Below are 20,710 nucleotides of genomic sequence, written 5' to 3' on the forward strand. Positions count from 1 at the left end.
ATCTATCTATCTATCTACATATATATATCTATCTATCTATCTATCTATCTATCTATCTATCTATCTATGTATATATCTCTATCTATCTATCTTCTCTATCTATATATATATATATATATATAACTATTTATATATATATATATATATATCTATCTATTTATATATATATATATATATATATATATATATATATATATATATATATATATATATATATATATATATATATATATACATATATATCTCTATCTATCTATCTATCTATATATATACATTCCCGTGCTTTGCAGCGGCGAAGTACTGCTTTGAAATTTTTATTAAGAACAAAACCTTTTTAAATTGAGTGAAAATATACCAATAAAAATTTGTTAAGGATCTGTTTTTTTGTGAAGCTGACTTCACACAGCCTCTCCGCTGTTTTATAAACGAACGTCATATAAGGTCTTCCTTTTTCGTTGCTTTGCCAACGGAAGCAGCCTTTTTATTTAATCCTGTTTTTACGATTGTTCTGTTTGTATATCACATTGTCAGTTCAGCACTCTGGTTGTAATATGAGCAAGCCGTGCAAGCTTACTGTTGAGAATGCAACGTATAGTTGTACAGGAGAAAAGCAATCTTGCCTCAAATCAATGGCAACCTTTTGTAGGTCTATGAACTTAATTTAAACTTTAGGTTTACATGGTTCTTTGTTTCCGAAGTACCTGCACTCATGAATATGTCTGTATGCGTCAGTCGCTTCATATGTTCACGTGAGCCGCTCTGTTGTGTGATGTTGCGATTTCCACGGCTTTATTTAATGTTAGTTAAGACCCGGCACTTAAACGTTTCTTGCTACAGCAATTTTAACTCCGTTACAAAGTGATCCAAAGTCTCGTTTATACCTCATGTCTTCTCATTAAACTTGTAAGTCGCGAATATGGTATTGCAAACGGCAGCGGGAGCATTTCTATAAACTTAATTTAAACTTACGGTTTACACCGTGCTTTGTTTCCGCAGTAGCTGCACTTATGAATATGGTTGTATGCGTCAGTCGCTCGCTTCTTATTGTTTCACTGCCTTCTCAATTGTGTAATGAATGTTTTCTTCAGCGCTCTTTGGGGCTCTTCCTTGTTTTGTACGTACTGCGTTCACAGTCAGTTCACGTGATTACGTGGGTGGCGTGATGACGCGATACGCAACTCCACCTCCCACGGCCATGGAGGTGCACTCTATTACAGTATATGGACAAAAAAGAGGTCCCAGTTATGATCATTACGCGTAGAATTTCGAAATGAAACCTGCCTAACTTTTGTAAGTAAGCTGTAAGGAATGAGCCTGCCAAATTTCAGCCTTCCACCTACACGGGAAGTTGGAGAATTAGTGATGAGTGAGTCAGTCAGTCAGTGAGTGAGTCAGTGAGGGCTTTGCCTTTTATTAGTATAGATTTAAGATGGAGTTGCGGTAAAGCACACATCCAAGTTTCTAGATTCTAAGACAGAGTTTATGGTACATTTAGTTTTTAAAATGTTTTAGGGAATTGGTACTTTTTACATGATTATTTTCAAAACTGGTTTATGTACTGCATTTTGGAATTTTAATTTTCTTGACATTTTAATTTAGACATGTGCAATTCTTGACCGAGTTTTTCTCTCACCTCCTGGTCTTTGTGTTTGTTTTAATTAATTAATTAATTAATTTTTTTGTTATCTGCCTTCCCTAGCAGTGGCATAACAGTTCACTTGAGTGTGGGTTTATGCATTGATGTGCATTTTGAAGGATGGACGTTCTTTTCATAGATTATTCTTATTTTGTACCAAGTGCTTCCTGGATTAATCCCTGCCTCATGCAACTGTTAACTGTAATCAAGTTAGAAAATGGTAGATTTTGGTTGCTGTGGCTACATTGGTAAAATCAGAGAAAAAGTATAGACGACAATCATTCTTCTTATCATGTTATTATTTTGCAAACCAATTTTCTGTCATTTCAGAGTAGCAAAACTCTAAATCACATAATGATCATTCATTTATTACTAAAAGTTTGATAGTATTTGTTTCTAACCTTAAATGGTTAATCTCAGATCACAAAAGTAATCCAATTAATGAGCAAACTTGTGTGTTATCCACAAGATGCTACTGTTTATAATTTCTCAATATAATGCTACAAATGTACTGTATTTATATATATACATCTATAAATTTATATGCATATATATGCATTTCTTGCTTATCTACCTTCCACTGGACAAGCTTAGCGATTTGTGCACATTTATAAGTATAATGCAGTTAAAATAAGACACACACACAAGGAAGGCCCGCAGTTACCTCAGTGCAGAGCCGGCTCTAGGCATAGGCTAAGTAAGCACCAGCCTTGAGCACCATGACTTGGGGGATGTCAAAGCAAGTGACTGCCACCCAGCTTTTGTTATTGTAGTCCGCACCAATCACCAAGGGGGAAACCCCCACCGCACACTTTGATTGCTGTGCGCCTCCAATTCCCAAGAGGGAAATCCAATCTCACTCTTTGATTTTACATGTTTCTGCGAGCACAATCTGATCTCCAAGGATGAACCCCCATCCACTCTTCATAGAGGCCATGTACCCCTGAGTCGGCCCTGCTTTCGTGTAGGAGTTCTGTCTTAGGCTAGCCCATTGGTATTATTTGAAATAACAAGTGATAAGTGTACCTAGGGAAAACTAGGGAATGACTACAAGGAAGGCTGATATGTTGGGGCTAGAAGGACTTTAAATTATATTTTACAGAAGCCCACTTATCTTATAGGGAGTGAGAAAAATAGACTCTAAATCTAGTGAATTTGTGTTATGGTTGGATCAGCACCTCATTTGTATACAAATATTTTAAGTTTTTGCACACATTTAAGTTCTTAGTGATTTAGGTATAAGGTAAAGTAATGCCAACTGAATTAACATAACTTACGTGAATGCCCACTGACAACAAAAGAATGCAGACCAAACTGCTTTTCATAAAACTCTCTAATATTTGTAAACCTAAGCGGGAAAATAGAAGATCTAATTGGCAAAAAAGTAATTAGCTGTTCTTCATGTCCTTGGGCATTAAACACTATCTACTTTTGGGTCTGTCCCCTGTGAACCCACTCACTACTGTCTACTCAGAGGTCATGTTACAGTACCAGGAGTAATTTCGTCAACATAACAGCAAGATCAAGTGCCACCATTAGACACTACAAACTAAGATGAACCTATGCAGCTCCCTGGTATTCATATAAGTTCAACACCCCATAGGTTCTATTACTTGGTATCTTATGGCTTTTTATAGGTTTATAGGGTTATTATTGCTAGTTAGAATACAAAAAGTTGCAAAACTGTAAATCAGCAAGTGACTACAGTCTTTTTTACACACAAAAGAGGGAAAGAGTATGTAGTAATAAAAAAGTTAAGACTGATTGTTTTTGGCCTGAGAAACAAGAACACCAGTTAAACATTCCCCATTATATACTTGGCACTCATGTAATTATGATCGTAGTATTTATGCTGGGTTATTCTGGGTGCAAAGTTTATTTAAAGTAGACCTGTTGCTTAATAATTGAAAGTTTTAATAAATATTATTTGTATTTTGCAGACCCCTTTAATATTTGAAATAAAATTCAAAGTTTGAAGTCTCTCCACTTGGCTTCATGTTACAGTAGTCAAAGCTGTCATTCGCTGGAGGACAGCCCTGTGCAGCAAGATACATAATCATGTTTGAGTCGCAGCCAGCCTTTATGTGGGGAAGACACTAATGAAGAAGCTACTACTTATTACTTACTTATGCTAATAAAATAAAAGGAAAGAAAAATATTTAATACAACAATCAAACCACAAAATGTTACTATGTCAATCCCCACTGTAAAGGACTGGCCAGTTGTTGAAATGTATGAGAGTGTTCCTTTTACTCTGCATGTAACATACTGTATGTATAAACTGATATGCTGCTGCCCCCTTAAATTTTGCACACATCACTTCCTGATTCTTTACACTCTCATATAAATTCTGCATGCACCAGTGCATGCACTTTACATATACTATATCTCCAAAAAACCTCAAAAGCAAACAAAGGTTCTGTCTGCTGTTTGGAAGTTTTTCACCTAAAAAAAACAAAGTAATCAATACAAATTTACAAAAACGTAATTTACATGATGGAAGATTTTAAAGGGAGGTCCCAGTTCTCTAAATTGGTAACATTGGCAATTTAAAGATCAGAAAACTTGCCCCTTCATAATTAAGCCTGTTTTTACTCCTGAATGGTTATCTTGTATCATCATTTATAATAAATAATGATGGAGGAGGAAATACCTAAAGAAATGTACATTGCAGCTTTTAGTATATTCTGTTGTTACATTTCTAAAGCACGTAGATACTTTTAGTGCCCCAGTTTATACAGTATATAAGAGCCTACTTAGTGAAACAACTTTCTCTCAATGTCTGAGCATGCATTAGTAGTATTACACAAACAATCCTTTTTGTCAGAGTAAATCAAACAATTCCTGTGAGTAGGATGAGCTGATAAAGTAGGATAAAATATCAGAACACCTTCTGTTTGATTGAAGCACTTTGTGCAGACAGAGATTCCAGTTTTTGCAGGTGACTGTGCTTTTAAGTGCCCCCTTCATTAAATCAGGTTACCTTTTAAGCAGTGTTATACAAGTCATAAGCATGGTATGCTTTACAGATGTTACCAAAACAAAAGTAAAAATAGTGGTAACACAAAACACACACACAAACACACACACAGTAAAAATGTTTGTATGTGTGTAATTTATTGGTAATGTATTTTTGTCATTCTGAGGAGACTTCAAGTATTAGAATTTCATTCTATTGTGTACACATGACAATAAAAGCACAGACACATCTATCTGAGCCTAATAGCCTAAGATCAGACAGTGTTCTCCATTCCTGAGTAAGCAGTATTGTTGGATACGCTTCTATTCATCCTTCCACCAGCAATCACAGGGTGGAAGACAGGAAGAATATCTGGACAGGACGCGAGTACACTGCAAACACATATAAACACACACACACACACACACATACACACACACACTACAGCCATTTAGCAACACCTAGCCTCCATGTCATTGAACTGTGGGAGTAAACTGGAACAGACAAATTAACACTCAGACATGGGGAGAACATACAGACTCCATGCTGGCAGGACGCAGGCAGCAACCTTGAGAATCCTTATCAGGTGGCAACAGCGATACCTCTGCATCCGTATGCCACCACTAAGAAACCACAGACTCAAAATTCTACTGCTTAATCTAAACTAAATTCACAGTTAAATCTGATGCCTGAATCGTAATATGCAATTTTTTTTTCCCAAGAACAGACTGCACTGTTTATTGACACTCTTTCTCAAAGAGTGATACACAGTATTTCTTATAATAAACTACTGGATGTTTCAGTTCGTTGATTAAAAATGCATACCTTTGCCATTTTTCCACATTATTCTAGCTCATATATTTACAACAGGTCATGTCCACTACCTACACCACATTCCGAATTCCACTATTGTTACTCCTAACTCAATTAGGACTGCACAAGTGATGTCTGTAATCTTACAGAGTTAATATTGCTTTACTTGTATCATTAGGACATTACAGTCCACCTGGGTCATTTTTTCAAATGCTACTATGGCCTCTACCTATCCTTCATGGAGTGTGTCACAAAGCGGATCCAGTTCTTTACACTTGTTCACTCATTTTCCAACTGATCACACTAAGTTTTCTTTAAAGCCGATTTCACCTGCGCCATTTAAGGAACAGAAACTAAACTAATGTCGCTATATAGCTTCTTTAATTAAACAAGTCAAAACCCCATCCATTTGTTTCAAGTTTATTTTAGCACTACCTCTCTTTCTTACAACAACCATGCAACTTGAATGATGATGTAATAAAAAGAACAGGCTGCCAAAGTATTTAGGGATATTGCATTTTCTGTGACAACAGGTACAAAGTTAAACATTGTCCTGTATTAATTTTAACACTTTAATGGTGGTTCCTTTGTCTTCAGTCAAATTATAATCAGGTATGCTAATACTGTACCTTGTTATAGAATGTAATATGAGAAATGTTTACATATACAGCTGAGACTGCATTCTGACCTTTGGTTTATGTTGACAAGTTCTGTACATATTTCTAAAACCTTGGATTCCATAGAAAACTCATCAGTCAATTATACATGCATATTACTGTCCCAAAGACAGAATTTCAAGAGTTTAAAACTTAAAAGGTAAAATAATATGCCATTTGCTTGATAATACAACCAAAGTGCACTCAAATTACAAATGAAATTACTTTACCAAATTTGTTGTTAAAAGGTCATAATGGTTGAAATTACATGAAGGATCTTAAGATTTATTCAGCAAGTTATGCAAAATAAATCAGACCATTTGGAAACTCCTCGAAATCCACTGTTATACCTTTTGCCATATGTATTCCAGTTGTGCTCTATATATTAGAAAGATGCACTAATACTCTTTAGTAGCAAACCATTTCACATGTGTACAACGCATAGTGCAAAGGTGTGGGCAATCTCATTTGGCAAGCTATATTTTTAACTGAAACTGGCTTACAATTTCATTTTATTAGACATACATGACGCCCCCTATTATTTCAATTTTATACAGACTGAATAAGGGCTAAAATGGGATGTGCTTTTTAGAATAATGTGCTCTCATGAGTACTGTAGTGCTATAACCTGAATACTCTGGTTTTTCACATAAGATCAGAATATCTATGCACATGTAAAAATGTCTGTGGTGGGTTGGCACCCTGCCCGGGATTGGTTCCTGCCTTGTGCCCTGTGTTGGCTGGGATTGGCTCCAGCAGACCCCCGTGACCCTGTGTTCGGATTCAGCGGGTTGGAAAATGGATGGATGGATGGATGGATGTAAAAATGTACTCTGTCCTCAAGTCCATTCCTAGAATTACAAATTTATAATCATTAATAATAATTCTTATGCAGCATGGTGGTACAGTGGTAGTGCTGCTGCCTCGCAGTAAGGAGACCAGGGTAACAACAACAATATTTATTTATATAGCACATTTTCATACAATTGTTGTAGCTCAAAGTGCTTTACAGGATGAAGAAAGAGAAAGACAAAATCTAAAAAATAAAATTAGGCAATACTAATTAACATAGAATAAAAGTAAGGTCCATTGGTCAGGGAGGACAGAAAAAAAACAAAAAAAAAACTCCAGACGGTTGGAGAAAAAAACAAAATCTGCAGGGGTTCCAGGCCACGAGACCACCCAGCCCCCTCTAGGCATTCTACCTAACATAAATGATCTCAATCAGTCCTCATGGTTTTCAGGCTTCACATGGAAGAACTTGATGATGGTCATGTTCATAGTCATGGGTAAGCATGGGGTCCTCCCTGCATGGAGTTTACATGTTCTCCCCATGTCTGTGTGGGTTTCCTCCCACAGTTCAAAGACATGCAGATTAGGTGGATTGGTGGTTCTAAATTTGCCTAGTGTGTGTTGTGTGTGTTTGCCCTACTTGTCCAGGGTTTGTTTTCTGCCTTGTACCCTATGCTAGATGGGATAGGCTCCCTGTGACACCTGTTCAGGACTAAGCGGGTTAGAAAATGACTGAGTGACTGAACTGCTTATTCTTTTTGGTGTGATTTTGGCCAGATATTGGTGGCATCCTATCATAGCAATTAGCGCTGCTACTTCATGAGTAGCACTTATAGCACCCTTGATTTTAATTCCACGTCTGACTATTGTTAATAGTTTGTACATTTTTCCCATGTCTATGTGGCCTTTCCCCTTGCATCTTCAAAGATGTGCTAGATGAGTTAATTAGTGCAGTATTTCTTAACCACTGGGTTGGTCTCATGTTGCTATTCTTTATAATGATGGTCCCAATCATGCTTGACATCCCCACCATGTGACACTCGATTCACCAAGGGAGAACTCCCATACGTCATTATAACAATCGTGCTTGTTTCACCAAGGGGGGCTTAGTGGGTTGCAAAGATACTTTCATTCTGTGTGTTTGTGTAGGTCTGGTGCCCTGTCCAAAGCTGGTTCCTGCCTTGCAACCAATGCTCCTGGGCTAAACTCTGGCCCCCTGTGACTGTGAACTAAATTAAGTGGGTTTGAGAAGGTTATTTTATATTATTCTCTGACCCATTTTCCACCCTTAGTAGTCATACCCTGGTCCTTGCTGCAGGTAGGCAAAACATATAAATCAGCAATGAGCATAAGGCAGTACAACACTTTGTACGGAAAGTTAGTCCACTAAAATGTAAACAAGAAAATACACTAACCGGCTACTTTATTAAGTACATCTGTTTGACTGCTTGTTAACACAAATATCTAATCAGCCAATCACATGGCAGCAGCTCGATGCATTTAGACATGTAGCCATTATCAAGACAACCTGCTGAAGTTCAAACCAAACATCAGATTGGGAAAGAAAGGTGATTTAAGTGACTTTGAACATGGCATGTTTGTTGGTGCCAGACAAGCTGATCCCAGTATTTTAGAACTGCTCATCTACTGGGCTTTTCACTCACAACCATCTCTAGGGCTTACAGAGGATGGTCCAAAAAAGGGACAATATCCGGTGAGCAGCAGTTCTCTGGAAGAAAAAGCCTTGTTGATGCCAGAGGTCAGACTAGAACAGCCATACTGGTTTGAGCTGATAGAAAGGCAACAGTAACTCAAATAACCACTTATTACAACAGTGGTTTGCAAAACAGCATCTCTGAAAGCACATCACATCAAACCTTGAAGCAGATGGGCTACAACAACAGGAGACCACACCAGATGCCACTCCTGTCAGCTATGTACAGGCAACTGAGACTACAGTTCACACAGGCTCACTAAAACTGGACAATAGACGACTGAAAAAACGTTGCCTGGTCTGATGAGTCTCAATTTCTGCTGCAACATTCAGGTGGCAGGGTCAGAATTTGGCGTCAACAACATGAAAGCAAGGGGGTCCGACCGGGTACTAGCAAGGAGTACCTAATACAGTTGCCAATGATTGTATGTGCTTCTCATTTATGGTACCTGAATTATACCTCACCATCTTTGCTGTGTAGGGGCCTGCCCAGCTAGAAAACAGCTGCCAAAAGCAGAGAAAGACAGAATAGGGCAGAACATTCCATTGTCTACTAGATCAATTAGGACTTGATTTATAATCTAACAGATGGCATCATTGAAAGGTGGGAGAGGAACACTCAGCTTGGAGAAAATCTACACTGGCACAGGAAGAATGTGTAATCCCACTCAAATAGTAACTGGGTTGGTAATCAAACCTGTGTCCCTGGAGATGTGAGTTCGCAGAACTTTGCATTGCACTCCTGTGTCAACTGAAAGCCAGTTAGAAATAATATGTTATAAAACAGTGTGCATTTTGCTATATTGGCCAGTGTACTTATATTCTGCTAATTGAACATAACATGACATAATTTAACATTCTCAAATCAACTTAATCCACTCAGGGTTACAGGGGTCAGATCTTATCTGAGCAGAACTAAGTACAAGACAGGAAACAGCCCTGGCCAGTTTTATGTGGTTATAAAATGAAGCAAAATTTGATTTGCAAATCTGATATGATCACAGTTTTATAAACTTAATCTGAATCATCCAAATAATTATGATTGAAATTTAAGATGACTAATTTGTAACATTGCTCTGCCCATTTATCTGTTTTCTAAAGCAGCTTTTTCCAGGTGAAGATGGTGGAAACTGGAACCTATCCTTACCTCTAAATTATTATTTGTACTTCAGCGCATCACTTAACCCACCGGTGCTCCAAATTAACTTTATCCCAGTACTCGTAGAGTGCTTAAGGGAGATGTTCACTATAACAAGTTACTATAAAAAACAAATATTGTTTGTATGTTGTATAGCAAAAGAGGTGCACGGTCTAATACCATTTTTCTCATTGCTAATTTATTCCCCTGTTAATTAAATGTTCTTTTACCTCCCTGATATTTTCACTTACCCATTATTTACAAAACAGGTGCAAATAAAAATTTCAATGCTCTCATTCCAAACGGCATGTAAAACATTTCATCTGACGGATAACCAGACTAGCACATCCATCTCAGGTCACTTATGCACCTGCCGCCTGACTGCTGTTTATCCATTCTACTGAATGCATCTCTTTGTTCAGTTTAGACATTTTTATTTGCAAATGAAAAGAAAGACTTTCAAATACCATCTCCTTGCCATCTATGCTGATAGCAAATGCTTCCCACGACCAAGCAGGCAAACCTTCCTACAGTATCTGCGTGTGCGTCGTGTACAGTATTTAGGATGCTGTGAGCAATAATTAGCCAAAAGAGAACATGTGCCTTTTTAAGATGAATACACCACTTCAGGTTGTTCAACATGACATTTCCTCCCACACAGCTGGGTGGCTTGTGCATCCTACTCATTATCCACTCAAATTGCAAGAACAGTTATGGTCTATTTGTGACATGCACAATGCCTCAAAAAATATATACACATTTCATAAAAATATGTAAATGAAAACACTAAAACATTAAAATCTTTACACAACATACATCACAGTATACTGACTTAACCATTACATATTTTATCCATATCCAGGGCTACTCCTGTCTTGTATCCAAAGTTGCCAAGATAACTCCAGCTCCCTATGACCCTAACATTGGATGAAGTGGATTTAGTAAATGGATGTGTAGGATGAGGTGGCATTGTACATTTTATTAAAAATAAAGGCCATGCCTCAAAAGGGTATGGGTATCTCAACCAGTGCAGTCAATCACTTACAGTGGAACAAGGGAAGGCAGAAAACTTATTTATATTAGAGTACTGTCTTCCAAACACAGGCCCCTCTACATGACTAGTTGAACTATGCTTTTTTTCTCAACCCACTACTTCCACTTCAGGGTTGGTGGTAGTCAGAGCTGGAGTCTATCCTTCCCAAACTGAATATGGACCCGATGGGATGGAATATTCACCCACTGTAAGAGACACGCATACTGTCTCTCACACTGAGCCAATTAACTACATACAGTATTTTTAGGCATGTAGAAGGAAACCATAAGGAGAAAAAAAACTGGCAATGCAGAGCACATAAACTTCACATAGACAGTGAGCAAGTCAGGTATCAAACCCAAGTCTTTAGAACTGTGAGATAAAACTAGTACAACCCAGGAAGAGGTATTCATTATTAAAATCCATCCAGCCAACTGTTATCAAACACAAATAATCTGGTTGAAGGTTGTAGAGACTGAAGCTTATATCGCCAACAATGGGGACAAGGCTGGAACCATCCAAGAGGGCGAGCATCAATATATCACTGGGCACATACCAACACACACACACTCATAATCACATTCGACTAACTCAGAGTCACCGATTGATCTAACATGCGCATTTTTACGATATTGGAAAAAAACACGCAACAACACAGTGAGAAAATACAAACTCTAAACAGGTAGTCACAGGGTAGGGATTTGAACCTATGAAGGACTCTGGAACTTTGAGATCACAGCAATAGCTACTTCGCTACTAGTTTCCACTAGTTACAATTGTAAATTTATAATACCTGCCAAAAGAAAAAAACAACCTAAATATGAAGATGACAAAAAAGTAAGAGACAAAATAAAAGGCATAAGTGCCAGAAAATAAAAGTGTGGGTACAAAAAGAAAGAAAGAAATGTGCTCAGCAGAAAGATTTTTAAGTTTCTCACCTCCATCATTGTAGGTTTCACACCCACAGCCATGCTGCTGGCCTGTCTGGCTCCAGGTGCCCTCGTATTTGGCTCCAGAGATTGTCTCCCTCACCCCAAGTGGACCGCGCCAACCCTGATTCCACTCCCCAAGGTAACTCCATCTTGGAGGTAGACTCAATACTTCTCTTTTCTCACCCCCAAGACCATGTCGCCTTCCTTGTGCCCAGTAACCTAAGTATGTCGTCTGACCACTTTTGCTTTTAACGGTATAAACCCCCAGTGTCTCGAATCCAAGTGACCACTCGCCAGCAAATTCGACCTGACCCCCTGGGCCCCTGCACACGCCAAATCCATGTGCCTTGCCGCCCTCCCAACTTCCAAGATAGCTTCCCCCATCATCAAACTCAAACACGCCTCCTCCTGTGCACATGCAAGAGCTGCTTATGTAAGAGACGCCTCAGTTTCTACCCTCAAGCGGCTACCTGTGACTCCTCAGACCACCTAGGGAGCTTTCTAATTCTCTGTTGCAGCGTTTCAGCTTAGCACACCTTATGTTTGCTTCTGTTCTCTCTCTCCAGTTCTCGTGTAAAACCTGCAAGTGGACATACTTAGCTGCTTGTCAAGAGGTGTGTCCCACTATATGGCAGACTGCGTTTCCCATATTACTGACCCCCACTTGGCACAAATTTTTGTCTTTCCTGTGCGTTTCATACCCCCTCTGCTCCTCAGCTTTCTGATCTTCCTCAAATTACTCTAACTTTCTCCTCTTCTGTCAACTTTACCCTACGGTGGCTACCGCGTTAGTCTTCAGAATTTGCCGTTTGTCATCCTTCTTAAAGAGTTGATATTTCTTCCTTTTATTTAGGTTGATCTTTTATTATTCCTTCTTGACTGTCTCATTTATGTTGTTCTTGCTAACATTCTTCTGGAAAGTTCATATGACCTGCAAATAAAAAAAAGTACAGAGATAATGCTCAGCACCTGGTAAAGTGTATTTTATTTTATCACTTTGCATATCATTGGTTAGTTTTATATATTTCAATGAAAAAAGAGCCACTGTAAGGAAATCTTCTGGCTATAATATGACAAACCAAACTGATAGCAGTGCTTGCATTTTGACGCAGCTAAAATCTGAGCACTGAATTTTAGGCACACACACTTTAAATAGTGCCTTTCTACAGAGAACACCACGCCAAGGAATTTTAAAAGAGCTTTGCACATTTACCCATCCATCCATCCATCCATCCATTCATCCATCCATATATTTAACTAGCTTAATCCTATTCAGGGCTATGTTTGAAGTGTTGAAAAGCAACTCATGAGATGCTGCCATTGGTGATCAACCCCCCCACCCCATTTTTTGACATTGAAAATTAAAAAAAAAAACTGATCCAATCATATAGGTTATAGCAAAAGTACACACAAAGCACACAGAACATAATCAGCTTCATATGAGAAGCACTTTATAATGTTTTCGTTCATGGAGGATTGTTAAGGTTTTTATGTGCTCTTTAAATGCTTTGTGAACATTTATATTCTTTTCTAGTGAAATTTGCTGACTATCTATAAATGTAAAGTACGCGAAGTGGGGATATGCCTGAGTTAAAATTTCAGAAGTAGCAGAAACACTTTCCCAACCATTTTTTCCCACTGCAAACATTGATGATTCAAATGATTCAGGGTCAAAGATAGTCCATCACAGGCACTCGTCACAAGCAAGAAACTCAATCAGGTAGCATCTGTTTCAGTTTTATCATCTCACTTGGAGCTGCCAGATGCAATCTCAGACTGGTGAATTCAGGGTGCAGAGTCTTTTTGAAGCAGATTCTCTCCATTTCAGCCTTGATCCTTTCGTCCCCCTTGGTACAGTACATCCATGCACGTACACACATGGGGCCAGTTTACAGTTGCCAATGAACCAAAGACACAAGTCAGTGGGACATGGAAGGAAAACTGACAGTGCCCAAGAAAATCCCACATGTACACTCTTAATCAAATTATCCACCCCACTTTTTCCATGTTAGGTTTAGCAGGGAGGCCATCAGCAATGGATATAAGGAAGGAACCAGTCCTGAAGGGGGCAGCAGCTCACCACTGGGCAAACTGTACTAACGCAGATAAGGCCAATTTAGAGTTGCTAATCTAATAAACAATGTACCTTTTAGTCTCATATGTGAATGTGGTGTGACTATGTAAACATAAGAAAGGAATAAAATTCCAGCTAAAGAATGAACCGGGGCCAATGTCCCATTGTACCTCCCAGATTAAAAAAAATTAAATGCTGAAACTTAATTGGACCATCAACTAGCTGATATTTACTGTATCGAAATAAATAAAATTGTAATCCACTAAAAACGGCTAAACCAATTTTTACTAAATTATGAATGTGCATTTCCATTGGACCAATTTAAAATATAAAGTATATGACATATGAAGAAGGGTACAATGGATGAAGGCACAGCCAAAAACTAGTGCTGAAAACAGGGACTGCAATTCTCATCAGGCAGCAGAAAAATGCTGAGACTGATGGGAGGAGACTTTTATCAGAGCACACTGGGTTTTATACTGATCAAAGCAAGATCCCATCTAAGACCACAGGTCCAGTGTTTTCTTCTTAATTAATTTGGATAACAATTTAATTGCCTTTGGCCAAAGAATGTATCTTTTTTTTTTATCATGGGTAGTGTTTAGCCATCTGCGTTGGGTTGGTGCCCTGCCCGGGGTTTGTTTCCTGCCTTGTGCCCTGTGTTGGCTGGGATTGGCTCCAGCAGACCCCCGTGACCCTGTAGTTAGGATATAGCAGGTTGGATAATGGATGGATGGATGTTTAGCCATGTTGAATTTCCAAAACAAAGGTGTTTCCCATTTATTGTCATGTACAGCCTTATCTGAGAAATATACAGGCCGAAAAGAAGTATATGATATTAACAAACCCTTAAGGAATAAGGTTCCTTTCTTTTATTCCCCCCCCCCCCCCCAAAAAAAAACTTGTAACACTCCAAAACACTCTTTTTAGTGAGTTTCACCGATGCCAAACTGTATGTGAAACAAAGTTTAATATCAATTTTATATAACTGAATGCAAAAGAAAACTAATTTTGTAATATTCTATTACACATAAACAGTGGAGCAAAATTTGGGACACCAGACAAGGACAGTGGCAGTCAAACGTGTAGATAGGACCTTTATTGCACTGCATACATGTAACAACAACTCTGAAATGAACCAAATGCACTGCATTTTTTATCAAAGCAATACTTTTTATTTTTGAAAATCCAATGTTATTGTATACCTGCATACCATTACTAAGTGTGACAGAGATAAGCTACATACTATTACAGAATGATAAATAGGTCATAGGTCAACATTTAAAAAACTCATATTTTTACTTTCTTACCTAAACCCATTCTACAGATATATCCAGGTGACAATGGGCACTTCTGCTAGTAAACTACTGTATAATAGTCTGCCAGAGTGACCTTCACAAGTTTCATTCCTGGACATCTGTGAGTGATGTTGCTCCAACCACACAAACTACTATGGCACTTCACCAGCATGAGGCTGTGACATCAACACATCCATACTGCTCTTGTAATAAATTCATTCTTTAATTTTGTTATAATGTGTATGTCAAAATATCCTTTCAAAACACTCATTCATTAACTTCTAAATCTTCTTATTATTCCATATCTACAGTAGGTTGCCAGAAGCTAGGATCTATCAAGGCTGCACCAGACACATAATAGCAATTGACCCTGAAAGAGACACAGGTTTTTAGAGTGTACACTTGCTCATACTGGGAAAATTTAGAGTCACTGATTAAGTTCATGCACAGTTTTTTGGGATGAGAAAGAAAATGCATGTGGACAGACAGAAATTATGTTGACTTTACATTGACAGTCATCCCGAGCTCAGAGAAAGCAGCCCTAACCATTGCACCACCATGCTGCTCCTCTTTCCTAACAAAAGTAATGTTGTTCTCAAGAACTAAAAAGGGTAATAGGAACAAGAAATAACTATAGCCATCTCCATGGTCACTTTGGATAATCCAATTCAAATGAAAATCCAATTACAAAAAAAAATGACAAGTTTACATTCCCAGCAGTTATTTTCCCTACCTTCACTTTTCATGTGAAGATCTGGAAAAAGTCACTAGGAGTTTCTGTTGAATTGAGGGACCATGGAAGTGGAGCTTGCTACAATTTTACTTCCTACATATCTGTATATGGAAAAAAGTATTGTTTTGAAATAACCTCTAGTTCAGAGCTCCCAAGCAAATCTCTTAACCTGCTGGTGTTCATACCGTATCAGAACATCAGCTAAGTAAAAATAAACACAAAACTGCCAAAAGTAAGGTTGTGCAGTGGATGCCAGTGACAGTGACTCCAGAATCCTAGATTCAAATGCAATACCCAGGTTGTTGTCCATGTGGGGTTGTCCCTGCGTGGGTCTTCTTCTGGGTAATCTAGCTATCTTCCTACATCCTCAAAAATTTGAATATTATGTTATTCAGTCACTTTAACTTGGCATCATATAAGTATGTGCTCCCCCTGTATTGGGCTGATCTCTTGTCTAGGGTCAGTTCCTGCTTAGCGCCTCATGCTGTCAAGTCCTGTGATCCTGAACTGAATTAGGTAGATTTGACAATGTTTAGAGCTGCATGGATATCCCTCAGGAGCAACTATGGCGGGAAAAGGAGGCAAGTTCTTAATTAGTAACCTCCAAAAAAAGATGGAACCAGACCTGGGAGAACCATCTGAGTGTCAGATCAGCCTACCAACCCACCATGTTTTCTTAGCACTACTTTTTTATTACTTACAAATATTTGCAGGTGGTGTAGCACAGTAGTTAAGCCTTTAGACTTGAAACTCTGAGATTGTGGTTCAAATACTGTGACTGACACTATGCAACCATGACAGCAAGTCATTTCACCTGCCTGTGCTCCACTTAGAAAAACAGAAGAAATGCAGCCAATTGTATCTAAAATGTGTTAAGTCACCTACAATAAAGAAGTTAGCCAAGTAAGTAAATAATAATTTGTATGTTTTACGCCTCAAATGCAGTACCCATAGAGCTCATTTTAAGCTACAAATCAACTCAAGAATGACCACCCTTTCTGTATATTAATATGGTCTGTTTCCAATTTTAAACAGTGCCCTGAACTTAACAGCAGGGCACCAGCTGTTTGTAAAATTTAAAGCACTTCATGCCTTCTGAGCTGTCTCTGTGTTAGCGTGGATTGACTCCCAACTGTCCAAAATGTTGTACAAGTTAAATTAAATGAAACTGTCTCTTATTAATGGTGTTCATGCTGGCAGTGTGCTTACTTTGGGTTACATCCTGTGTTATTTAAAAAACAGCTCTTCTATGATCACAAACCAATATTTTAAAATGCATGCAGTTCATAGTTCATATAAGTTCATATATAGCATCTTCTGCACAATGTCATTTTTAAGCATTCCAACACATCAGATAAATATTTGACCTGTTGTGTATCACATATTCTAAGATCTCACCATTCCATACCACTGTCTATATGGAGTGGGACTGTTCTTGACACATCTGCTTGGGTTTTCTCCCAAACACATGCATGTTAGGTGGACTGGTGATTCTAAATTGGCCGAGTGTGAGTATGTCTTTCCTAAAATGTACAGAGCGACCAGAGCCTAGTATTGAACCCTGATCCCTAGAATTGCAAGACAGCAACACTGAATACTGCGCCACTGTTTTGCCATTGCCAAACAACACACCTCACAAAATCAATACTTTTCTTAAGGGTGAACAATTATATGTTTTGGCTGTCCATTTAACAACCTGCACTTCAATGCAACCCAACCTGACCTTCAAGTCCACAAGCAAAATTAAAAATACATGTCATACCTTTTTTTAAAACTTGCCAGACAATATTTCTTTTTTTTAAGGTTGCTATCAGACAACACCTTACTAATGGTGGTCTGAGCATTCAGAGAATACTGTGACACTAAGTGGCCACATTAATAGGTACACATACCTGATCGCAAGCTGGTCCCTCATTTGTCCTTAGAATTCTAAGGCAGAAATGTGGCAAAGAGATGTGGGACAATGCTGACTTGAGAGTGACCTAGAGTTTTGATGGATTAACTCATGGTGGATCTTAAAAGATAAGTTTTGTTTTTTTCAAGTCAAAGCTATTTCTTTACAACCATGGTATACATTCATTTGGCACATGAAATTGTGTTCTAAAATAAAGAATTTTTTTATAAATTAAAAAACATTTCATGCCTGTTCTTGTGTATCAAAAAGGAGATGATGAGGCATGAGTCCAAATGAAAATAAAAAAACCTTAAATATTTTAAGTGAAGTATTGATCTGCATCTTCAAGTTGCACACATATAAAATTGCATATCCATGTTTTTTTAGGTAGGAGAAAAATGTAAACATTTTTGTTCAGTCATTTTAAATGGAGACCAGCTGTGCACTTCACCTCACTGCTCATCTTTTTCAGTCTCGGGGTGTGGTTTTCTTCAGTTTAAAAAATAAATAGTGCAGTGTCTCAAATCTTCAAATAAATAATCCCATAAAAACAAGTGAAAGGTGGAGGTTAAAATCCAACAAAAAAAAAAATTAAAAAAAAAAACGAGGTTAAAACAATGGCTGGAAGCAGTCTTTTAAAACAAAGCCCGGTGCCTGCTTTTACTGGTGACTCCCCTGCTTCTCCCATCCAGGCTATGCACCAGGAGAGTCACCCTACATGCAGCTGACCTTCTTCTCTGTACTGGTCTAGTGGCCTTTCCGATCCCTGGCTCCGGTTCTGTTCATCCTGACCGAGACTTGGGAAGTGGAAGCCCCAGTGTGAGTGTCCTGGTCGCTGAGGAGCCCAAGTCCCAGACTCCCGCTGTATTCACTGTGGCGAGCCAACCTTCTCCCAGTCACTCCTGCTCCAAACAAGTGCTCAGCAGGAGTGACCACTACCGTCGACCCTCGGGTACCGGCCAAACACCCCACTCGGGCTCCCTCTCCCAGCTGCCTGCAATCAGCGCGAGCCAGCGCTCACTCGTTTCCTCTCACCGGCTTTCTCCGTCCTGCTTCCTACTTCTCCACAAACCTCCTGTTCTTTTTTTCCCCTCTTTCTTCCCTTCCCATCCGCCTCGCGCTTCTATTAAATGATCCGGGGACGTGGATCAGGTGTGGCAATCAGCAGCTCCCGGCATCAATTACGGATGCAGATGACTCATCACCTGTGCACTTAAGCGAGGACCACCTGCATCACAAATTCACCCGGGAACCTGCTTCGTTCACACTACCACGCACCCTCACTAAGCTGCGAGTGCGACCATTATTTATTTAAAAAGTGGACCTGTTGACTTGAGCTGTGGACCCGCTACACCACAGAGCTACTGCTATAAGCACTCCATTCCACGTGTTCCAAGGTGTATGATTTCAGTTAGGTAAAGTCATATATAAAAACATCAGGAATAGCATTACAATTTTACTCACACAGCTTGCAGCAATTAATACACAGTCGGCACCAGTTTCCACATGGAGAAAAAAGTAGACAGTGCAGAGAGGTAGGAGCAAGCCAAGGGAGAAGAATACAATGTTGGCAGGCTGTACGCTCATGGCAGACCAGACAATGTTCGTATAAATAATAAAACCAATAAATATTTAGTTTTCTTTGATTGAAGTCAACACGTTTAGAGAAGAAATAATCATATATTTTAGTGTGCATCCATCATTGAACTGATGTGTCTGTATGTGATTCAGTTTATGCACATAACAAATATACAATTTGAATACACTTGGAATTAGAAAAAAAATATTATTTGAGTTTGCATGCTTCCTGCATTGGTGCACATATTGAATCATGCAGAGTCACAACAGTCTGTCGACAGGTGCATGCTGGCGAGCTTTGTTGGGCTGAATGGCCTGTTCTCGTCTAGAGTGTTCTAATGTTCTAATGTATGAAACTGTATTGCAGAGATAAAAACAGGACAATATACAGTTTGAAACTACGGCGAGGCAGCAGACAATTGACCAATGGGGAGGCATCCATGGGAAATGTAAAACTCCACCCACAAAAGCCACTGTGAGCAGAGAAGCCAACAGGAAACATATTCTTACCTCAAGAATCTGAGATAAAAATGTATTATTTGTAACGTGCTTTTGTTGTCATTAGGATACCTCAGAAAAGTAGAAGACGTTTTCTTAAACTGAAACCTTTGCCACTTCAAAGCGGAAGCATTTGGCAAAGTTTTAAGACTTCTGTTTTCACATTTGACCTCATACCCCATCATCTCTATTTTAAAATGCAAGAAGAGCTAGGTATATTTTAAAATTTATTTTAAAAAAAATCTTCACTGTACAATGCAGTTTCATGTGGCAAATTAATATATACTATGACTGTGAAGAAATATCTTTGACTTGAAAAAACACCAAACTTATCCTTTAAGATCTACCATCAGCTAATCTGTCCCAACTGTGGATTACTCTCTAGTGAGCACTGTCCAATATCTGTCACATTTTGGTCACTTTGCTAAACCCATAACACCTTAAATTCCAAGGACAAATGAGGGACCAGCTTTTGATTAGGCAGGTGTAACTATGAATGTGGCCACTCTGTTACACAGTATTCACTGATTGCTCAGACCACAATACTTGAGATGTTGTCAGACCGCGCTGGCAACTTTAAAAAGAAATACTGTCTACCATGTTTAAAAAAAAGGTGAAAAAGTGAAAAGTTGAAAAGCCCACTTTCAGCTGGATACTTTGCCTTCATGAAGGTATAAATCTGATTAGCAGTGATGTTTGGGTACAGTGTGGCATTCAAGAGTTCATCAGTTACATCAACAAACATAATGTGTTGCACTGAAATCACACCCCTCACCATTACACCAGCAGGTACAAGCCTGCACTGTTAACACCCAATAAAACTGACCCCTCAGTTTGTGGACTTTTTCACCATACTTGGGTTATTATTTTGAATCCTACCCTAACAAAGCAAACTCTTATTTCCAAGGTTTTATTTGCGGTGAATGCAAAAATAACTAAGTTATATGTTACATGGGAATCAT

At 38.6% G+C, this 20,710-nt stretch overlaps 1 protein-coding gene and 1 long non-coding RNA gene across 2 annotated transcripts in view; one reads left to right on the plus strand and one right to left on the minus strand.

Annotated features, from left to right (window-relative positions):
• Window positions 1-20,710, plus strand: part of LOC127526571 (uncharacterized) — a 463,174-nt gene that overhangs the window by 147,600 nt on the left and 294,864 nt on the right. The window lies entirely within an intron of this gene.
• LOC114645859 (junctophilin-4-like) overlaps window positions 1-20,710 on the minus strand; it is a 188,118-nt gene that overhangs the window by 68,786 nt on the left and 98,622 nt on the right. The window contains exon 2 of the mRNA XM_028793732.2: window positions 11,680-12,604. Within this exon, the coding sequence (XP_028649565.2) occupies window positions 11,680-12,091 (412 nt within the window). The 5' untranslated portion in view covers window positions 12,092-12,604. The remainder of the gene's footprint in view (window positions 1-11,679; window positions 12,605-20,710) is intronic.

Source organism: Erpetoichthys calabaricus, chromosome 2 (assembly GCF_900747795.2).
Source record: "Erpetoichthys calabaricus chromosome 2, fErpCal1.3, whole genome shotgun sequence".
NCBI lineage: Eukaryota > Metazoa > Chordata > Cladistia > Polypteriformes > Polypteridae > Erpetoichthys > Erpetoichthys calabaricus.